Source organism: Vanessa tameamea, chromosome 24 (assembly GCF_037043105.1).
Source record: "Vanessa tameamea isolate UH-Manoa-2023 chromosome 24, ilVanTame1 primary haplotype, whole genome shotgun sequence".
Classification (NCBI taxonomy): Eukaryota; Metazoa; Arthropoda; class Insecta; order Lepidoptera; family Nymphalidae; genus Vanessa; species Vanessa tameamea.
The window spans coordinates 6,576,631-6,585,840 of record NC_087332.1 but is presented as its reverse complement, the minus strand read 5'-3'; the positions used below and the strand labels follow the sequence as shown (position 1 = coordinate 6,585,840).

The 9,210-nt window shown below is 32.0% G+C and overlaps 1 protein-coding gene across 1 annotated transcript; it reads right to left on the bottom strand.

Annotated features, from left to right (window-relative positions):
- Positions 1-2,422: 2,422 nt before the first annotated feature.
- LOC113402665 (facilitated trehalose transporter Tret1-like) lies at positions 2,423-7,453 on the bottom strand. Its single transcript, XM_064218759.1, has 7 exons — positions 7,319-7,453; positions 5,177-5,332; positions 4,028-4,226; positions 3,657-3,847; positions 3,147-3,529; positions 2,787-2,898; positions 2,423-2,718 (listed from the first exon to the last, which is right to left on the bottom strand). The coding sequence occupies exons 1-7, from the start codon at positions 7,356-7,358 to the stop codon at positions 2,447-2,449; spliced, it is 1,353 nt and encodes a 450-aa protein (XP_064074829.1). The 5' UTR covers positions 7,359-7,453; the 3' UTR covers positions 2,423-2,446.
- Between the last annotated feature and the right edge of the window lie 1,757 nt (positions 7,454-9,210).

Below are 9,210 nucleotides of genomic sequence, written 5' to 3'. Positions count from 1 at the left end.
TTCATCAGATAGAAAATAATAGTCTTCACGTAACGGTTTTATCATATACAAGTAGTATAAAAAAGTCGCTGTCTGCTCGTGTCTGTATCTCGATTGACTTCTAAACCAGTCAACAGTGCTCTCCTTTTTTATTTGTAATTTGTAAATATTTTTAATATGACGTATAAACACATGACTAACTCCGGCATATACCTTAAGAGATATATCAAAACAACTTACTTTAAAATTGAGGTCCTAAAAAGCCTACATAAAGTCATAGATAGAGATAGATAGTCATAGATAGATAGAGATAGCAAACACTTATCTTTAGGCCATAACTATTTTTATCTTTACAGACTAGACGACCCACCGATCTTTTATCAACGTTGTATTTATACAGTTTCGATGCGACCCAGAGCGTCCGAAGCAGATATATGGGATGTCCTTCAATTGGTGTTCCTTGTTTCCGACGCTAAAACGATTTCCATGATGCGTTCCACGTTTATCAGCATCGCATTTCATATTTCAATGTGCGAGTGAAAGCATCTGTTTGACAAACGGCGGCTGTAATACTCTGTCCACTGCGTTATCTTGATTTTGTCCAGGTGGACTGCCAAATAGACTCCGTGAGGTAAGGTGTATTTCATGAATCGCAGAAGAATGCGCCAAATCGCCTCTTTGCCAAAGTGATGTCCGAAATTTTGTCCATCTGGGAAATTTTATCATTTGCATTTTTATAGCGAAAAATACCACATCGCTGCCGTTGTTTAGATATTTACATATGTAATTGATGATGGAATAGTATTCAACATAATTGTGATCCTCAAAAACTTTGGACAATCATGGCAGATATGGCACAATCCGCAACTGATCGCTGAAAATACTCTGGATATCTGTCATTATGTATGATGCTGTCAGCAATCAGGACTCTTGGGTATCGCTTAGAACACTTGCTGTCGATCATACAGAATGAGTCGTTGTTGAAAACTCACGCGAGGTGTACAGTGTACACATTTCCAACTTCAAAACTCCGGGCTGTTACTGAGAGTCTTTCGATAGAAAAAATCTTATTGTCAGCCTGACCTGAGATTTTAATCCAGGGCCTCGAGATCTGCGGTCAGTTAATGTATATAATACGTTGTAAGTATGTACATAATATAAAATAGTGTTATCACAAGATGTTATCAAATGAACAGATTAATCTAACTTTATCATTTAGATTGAATAGTTTTAAATTATGTCTTTGAATTCATATTAAAATATCAGCTATAAAAATAATCTTCCCGTTAATTTATCTTATCACGGGGTCTATTCTACTTAAAATATGTACTAATAGTATACTTTATCAGAATCGAATCGAAATGTAACGTTTGCCCTTTAACCGTTTTACTGTTCTACCAACAAAACAATCCAGTTACGGTTCGGTCGAAGTTTGATCGGGATCGTATCGTATCGTAACTGTTATAACTTCTATATTTAGTTGTCAATTACGATTGAACTGAGAATCGCTATAACTTTGAGAATTGGCCTTCTATATTCATTAATGTTTTTGAGATTACATATGCATAAATTATTTTTATATTAAATCTTATACTCCGTCTTTTGTTGCAATTTATATTTAATTTAAGCGTGACACGAGCTCTGTAATATTCGAAATATTTTTTTTATTAATAAAAAGCTTAAGCGAAATCTCTGTAACGGCCGAAATTATACTTTATTCGAGTAAACTTCTGAATGGTCATTTTAGAGGAATAACCTGCATGATGCTTAATAATTTATATTTTTCCCCAATTAAATAACATACGTTTGTTTATTAAATATAATTGTATTTATATATATGACGGCGCATGGTGCGCCATCTTGTTTATTCATACTGGTTGGAAAAGAGTGTCAATGGGAGTTGAACGGCGCTCTAGTGAAGCGTCGCGTCCATGGTAGCGCGGCAGCCATCTTGGATCGACACTCGACAGTTACATTCAAGATTTCCCGCGCACCACGTATGCGACGAGTCGCTAATTTCCAACACTATCTTTATTCTTTTGTAATAGATTCAGTCATTTACGCGTGTTTGTGTATATGATTTATTAACGAATCGATTTTGATGACTATTGTAAATATATCTGTGAAATTGATTTTTTTAATTAAAAACTTACTGAATTTGTGGATCGTTTATATATAAAATCGTTTGAATATACGTCCACTTATCTTGAATAATCCTGATATTGCTAATAAAATGTCTACATATCTATTATTATATATATTCTGCCTGAAAGTCAACAAATAGTATATCTTTCTATCACCTATACCTCAGATTATAAAAGAAAAGGCAGCTGTCATTCGCTTTTTATTTTGATTTGACTTAAGCCAGAGTTTTGAATATCATTTAACATTCAAGTGATTGTGTTGATTACAAAGAAAAGCCAAAGCAGCTTTTTTATTTGCCCGTCGGTTAAATAAAATGCAACATTTAACTTTTGTTCATATATTTCTGAATCTCTAAAAGAGTTTTTCCTTTCGTTTCTGGAATGAAAAATACAGTGAATAAAAATGCGCTTGCAGATGAACATGAAAAGAACCAAAATGCCGGATGTGCATCAAAGTTCTCAACCACGATTCCAAATGCCGTCGAAACCAGAAATCCTGCTATCCACGCAGAAGTCAAAGCAACAGCTGAACCCTTACTCCTGACGTTGCTTGTAAACATCTCACCGATGAGAACATTCGGAATTATAGCCAAACCTAAAAAAATACATTATGTAGCTTTGAAAACATTTTTAAACTTAAAATGTATCACCAAAATGCGTTACCAGAATCGTATCCAATAAAAAATAGTATCAGAATAACCAAAGGTAACCACGCGACTTCTTCCATTCGTAATCGTTGTACATGATCGAAGTAAAAGTACAAGCCCAGGGATAACTGAAATGGAAAAAAATATAACTGATATAAAAGAAGAATATGTTGTCATAATAAATGTCATGATTGAGCCGAGTAATTTAGCCGGGTTTATTGAGGGAGGGTTAGCGAAGGGTTGGCGGTGCATTAACTTTGTAGGATTTTTACTTCTCTACTTACCATTGACCATTTAAATATTCAATTTAATTTTGATAGTAGTTGTCGAGGCTTCAATTACATTATATACCTTACCATTAATAAAAAAAACTTACCATGGTAATAGAACAGACCACAGTAGATATTAGCAAAAGCGTTTTTCTTCCTTGTTTTTCGATAAAAACAGATGCTAATAAACTACCGAATAGTTGAAATCCTCCAATTATAATCATAGCTATATTCGAATTTACAGAAGAACCAGCCATTTCAAATATGTCACCAGAGAAAAATAAAAAAGCCATGACGCCACTGCTTTGTTGGAATATGTTAATAGTGACACCTATTACAAGTGCTCGTCTATTTGTTTTTAATGTAAACAATTCAATCCAATCCGTTTTGGTATCAACTGATTTAAATTCACTCTTAACATCATACAATTTTTGCTTATCATCTAACCTTCCTAATATCTCTAAGCTTTTTACAAGTCCGTTTTCATCATCTAAAAAGATAAGAGATAAAAATAAATTATCTATTATAAAATGTAGTTTTATAATTTTTCCACATCATAAAATATTAAAACATATTTCACTTCTAAAATAATAAAGATGATTAAACAGATTACCAACCTCTTAATATATAAAAAATCGGAGATTCTGGTATCATCAATGATGACAACGTAAAAATAACAGCTAAACTTAGACCAGCATAAGCCGATACATGGTAAGAGAAGAATGGTCCGACAGAAAACAATAAAATTGTACCAAGAGTAGTACAAATTCCTACAACTGTCAAAAGAACTCCTCTGATTGGTGTTGATCTGAAAACGCCAATAATTATATAAAGATAATATCAATTATAAAATATCATTGTACTTAAGTAATAAGAAAATAAATTTACAAGATATTGCGATGATTTAGAATTCACAAAATACTCAACACGAGTTCAATTCAAATGGGAAATTAAATTATATCGAACAAACCATACGAAAAGCACTAACGCGATCTCTCCAATGTAAACCACATTGACCAGAACTATTATACCAATTCCGAAACCGGCGAAGATTCTTCCACTATACAGCATAGCTAAATTATTAGCTGTAGCTAATAAAGTATAAGCTAAAATTGATACTACACCGCCAAGTATAAGGCAAGGCTTTCTTCCTTTGATATTAGACAACCATCCTATCATATATGGACCTGAAATTAATATGACTTATAATTGTATTTTATTTTTAGATTTTAGTATTATTTTAAGATTTTAAGGCATACAGTAAAGCCTTTTTTGTATTATATTGATTATTCAAATTTTTTATCCGCTCTCTCTTCGTATAAGATGAAAACAATCAACAAAATAACTTAACAGATAAGCAAAATCAAAATATACTTTATTTAAGTAGGTTGGTGCAGGCACTTTTGGATCGTGTTTTAACTATATTAAAAGTAAAGCTACCACCGTTTCGGAATGTAGATTCTAGTAGAAAAACCGGCGAGAATCTCAGTAGATACTCTTTTCCGAAATTTGAATATCCTGCCTGAAAGTATTACTCCACGCTAGCAGAGAATGTTTGTATTTTATGCTGTACTGTTTTGCTTTAATATAGTTCTTATCTAGATTAATTAACAGCCTTACTTATAAAGTCTGTTAAAAATTGTGTGTAAGTAGAAAGTAACTGTAATCATTAAAATGTATATGAAAGGTATATAACATTAAAAGAACAGTCAATGTGGGCCATGCCTGTGAAGAAGGACGACGAGCTTGAGCTTGAATTGTAAACCGCCACACTTAACTAAAACCAAAACGTGAAAAAAGGTATAGGCAACTGAGAGCCCGTGGAGCCCGTAACTTTAAAAAAATATTCTTACTTATAAAAGTCAACTAATCTTCTAATTTTTCTGACGTAACTGTCTGATTAATGATTAAACAATTTCTACTTAAAAACTTTAGTTAAATGCACAGATGTAAAACGTAACTTATTTAACAGGGCAATTTATTTTAATGTGATCTAGTATTGTGACCAGATTTTTATTCCAGTTGAGAGTAAGTATTAAAGTAATGCTGCTGAGCTATGGCCGCCTCCCTCTTTAAAGAGATTACAAGTTGTTATTTTATATTACTTCCAAATAGAAAATCCCAATACATATGTTACCTGGTACAGCTCCAACGTACAATAAAGACGCAATTAATGATAATTCTGTCTCTGATAATAAATATGGTAACGGGGACTGTTCCGAGTCACGCAGTTTTGTTATTATTGGTCCCGTCCAAGCAATTGTATATCCTAATAGCAGTTGTCCTGTGTACACTGAAAAAATATGTTAATATTATATATTAAGCTACGCGTACAGGCTTCGCACGGATCTATCAAAAGATAAACATACAAAAACACAAAGTTTTTTTTTGGGACCTTGGTAGCGTACGAATAATTCACCAAAATGTTATCACAATCGAATAAATTGCCTTTTTTTACTTTATTGTTTTTTTTTATATAAATAATTCATAGCACAGAAATATTTATATAAAAAAAATCAATAATATAACACATTAACCAATCAATTTTCCACCAATATCGAATATAAAGAAGCAGAAAGTAATAGGGAAGACATAAGTATTTAAAATCAAAATTTAAACAATTAATTACAAAATCAAAAACCAATTAATAAAAGTGATTAAAAATTAAAAACAATGATCACATAAGACATATTAAAATATTTGATGATTTATTAATGTTCCTTTTAAAACTTAAAAGTAAACATGAAAATATATCTTTAGTATTTATTTTTATGTAACGATAGATGAATTTAATTTTGGGAATATTAGTTTTTGTACACGGCAAATTAAAAAAAAGCATATTTTCGCTTAAAAAACTAGGGATATTAAAATTTAAACAACCTAATAAACAACTATCAATAACATTATTTAACAATTTAAATAGAAAAAATTGATCTCTGAGCACATGACGAACTTCTAATGGACTGAATTCAGAAGGACTATGACAGAAGTTACAAATAATATATTGAGCATGATTCATAAATTTAATTTGCACCTTTTCTAGTAGTTTTACTAATGTATAAACGTTGAGAGTATAATAATTTTTAAATCCTTTACCAACCCTCAATGCTAAGCTAATCCATCGATAGGCCTTAGCAACAATATGATCTAGGTAAAATTTAAAAGTTAATTTGCTATAAATACCAAGGTATCTCGTAGTAACGCGGCTTACCATTTCATCTTAGAGACGACACTAATGAGTATTTACGTATTTATATTGATGGTGCTTGATTACTCGTAAAAGAAATAATACTACCAATGCTTTTATATATATAAAGAAGAAAAATGGACCAAAAATCAATCCTTGTGGGACAAATATCTAACGATGTGAAAAACTGTCTCTTTTGCCACCATTCCACACGTCATGTACGGTAACTATTTTAATTACTATTATACAGGCCTTGATATTAATAATTCTTATGTAAATAAATATATTAGAAAAAATATATCTTAAATAGTATATTGGTATGCTACCGATCCGCATGAGAGCGGAGTGTTAGAAGCTCCTCAAACAGAGAGAATGCCTATATATGTATATTGAGATACGAGTATGTCTATAATTAACATAGTTGTTGGTTAAGGTCCCTTTATTATTAGTTCAGATAAGTCACTACTAATTAAGTCATACAAATAAAACTAGAACACTGTTTGTCTTTTGATGATATAATTGATTATTATTTAACTTTACTTGGTAGTAGGGCTTTGTGCAAGCCCGTCTGGGTAGGTACCACCCACTCATCATATATTCTACCGCCAAATAAATTAGAAGGGTGAGTGAGCCAGTGTAATCACAGACACGAGGGATATAACATCTTAGTTCCCAAGGTTGGTGGCGAATAGGTGATGTAAGGAATGGTTAATATTTCTTACAACGCCTTTGTCTATGGGCGGTGGGGACCACTTACCATCAGGTGGCCCATATGCTCGTCCGCCAACCAATGCCATAAAATATATATATATATATATTTATATATATATATTAAATCTGATATTTTAACAAAATCAGTTCACACGTATAATGTTTTTTTATTATCGGTTGTTCGGCACACATTAAATTATCCCACAAACTGAACTCAATATTGCCATTTTAATCTATTTTCTCTAAGCAATAAACCGATAATCAAATAAAACACAAAAAAAAAAAACACGAAAAAATTAAACTAAAATAAAAATTATCACTCCAAAAAACCCTAGTAACAATACTTATTTATATTATTAAAAATATGTCTTAAATACGTACTGCAAGCCGATATAATTATTTGATTTCTAATACCGGTCATTTTCAAATCGACATAGAAATTCAACAACACTTAACGAAATTCGATTAAAACTGTCATATCTTGTAGACAACAAACGCTTATATGTAGATCGGCCGATAAATATCCTAATCGCTGCCTCCATCCTAAGCGAAGGCGCTATTCTGACTTTCTTATAGATCTTCTTTTGTTTGAGAATAGAATCATATTTCAATATAGAATCATTGATTTTATTAATGTATGCGTGGGTTACATGGATCTAGAATAACAAAATCGCAGAGGTTGCAATTTAATTTTATTTAATATTATTTAGTATTATATACCCGTCCTTGAGTTTGGGTTTACCCTGGTCCTGCATTTACTTGTAAAAGTAAACACAAAATTCACCCGCGTGAAATATAAGAATGTAATAAGCGATGTTGTCTACAACAATTGTCTACTTGGTGGTAGAGCTTTGTACAAGCCCGTCTGGGTAGGTACCACCCACTCATTAGATATTCTACCGCCAAATAACAATACTCTGTATTGTTGTGTTCCGGTTAGAAGGGTGAGTGAGCGAGTGTAATCACAGGCACAAGGGACATAACATCTTAGTTCCCAAGGTTGGTGGCGCATAGGTGATGTAAGGAATGGTTAATACTTCTTACAGTGCCTTTGTCTATGGGCGGTGGTGACCACTTACCATCAGGTGGCCCTTTTGCTCGTCTGCCAACCAATGCCATAAAAAAATATATAAAATTTATAGGATACAAAATGGCATATCACGGTAAATCAGTTGTTAACATTTTACGAATGGGATACTAAGTGTATTACAGAATCGTATCGCTAGCCAAGGGCCTTTCTTTGCTGGCTTACTAAGTACAAATCACCAAAATTTCATCACAATAGAATGAGTGGTTTGGCATAAGAGACTCAATTAATTTTGTTTCCTATACAATAAGAAGATTGGTCAGCATTAATATGCCATTCTTGCTTTAAATTAAATTACTTTCTTCTATCAAACTTTACTTTACTATTCAAACTGGCAAAGGAATAACTTTGCCAGTATAGGACACGCTGTTTGCGTTATTTTGTTTATGTACTTGAACATATGTATATGCACCGGAGCTGTGTGTAGGCCAGCGTGGGTATGTTATTGCTAAAAAGCAATTCGAGAATTTTGTTTCCGGTTGATATTTGACCTTTGTAAATATTTATCGGCTTTTCGGTCAAAATTAAAATCTCAACTTGTTATTTTTCATCATTCAACAACATCACATTCGAAAACGTATTAAGTGAACACAGACTTATCAAGTAACTTGAACTAATAAGTTAAGTTACATGAACTTAACTGTCTTAACTAAATAGCCAACTTGTTTTAAGGATCATACTCGAAAATATCATCATAATGGTCTAATATCAGTGTATACTAGTACTAATTTATACATTCAAAACACTTTTTTCCATGAATTTGATGTTAACACAGCTAAAACTAATTGAATATTGGCAATGCATACCTATACATTCAAACAATTGACATTTCAAACAATTCTCAGAAATTCACATAAACTATCCTGAACAGTTACAAAAACTGCATTCAGTGTTTTGTACATTTCTAGACCATCGATATCGTTAACACTTTTTTGTACGATACTTAGTTTATACTAGTTGGTCTCCCAAGTAACTTCGCGTTTATTCGAAAGATTTTTTAGCAATTTCGAAACCTATGACAGGTTTTATTTTGATTTCATTCCGTTGTAAACTACAAGTCACATCTACAATTGGCACCAAAATGATGAAACCTCTTTTAAATATTTTTTTTCATATCAAATAGAAGACATTAATTCAGTTAGAATTGGAGTTAAAAAAAATTACTTTAATTTTGTTTATGTTTTTA

What these genes read in the sequence shown, in the direction of transcription:
- LOC113402665 (XM_064218759.1), bottom strand. Translation starts at nt 7,358, where the DNA reads ATGACCGGTATTAGAAATCAAATAATTATATCGGCTTGCA. An exon ending in GTACGTTGGAGCTGTACCAG is followed by an intron (nt 4,227 to 5,176) that starts GTAACATATGTA and finishes TATTAATTTCAG; the next exon opens with GTCCATATATGATAGGATGG. An exon ending in GTTTACATTGGAGAGATCGC is followed by an intron (nt 3,848 to 4,027) that starts GTTAGTGCTTTT and finishes TGGCGTTTTCAG; the next exon opens with ATCAACACCAATCAGAGGAG.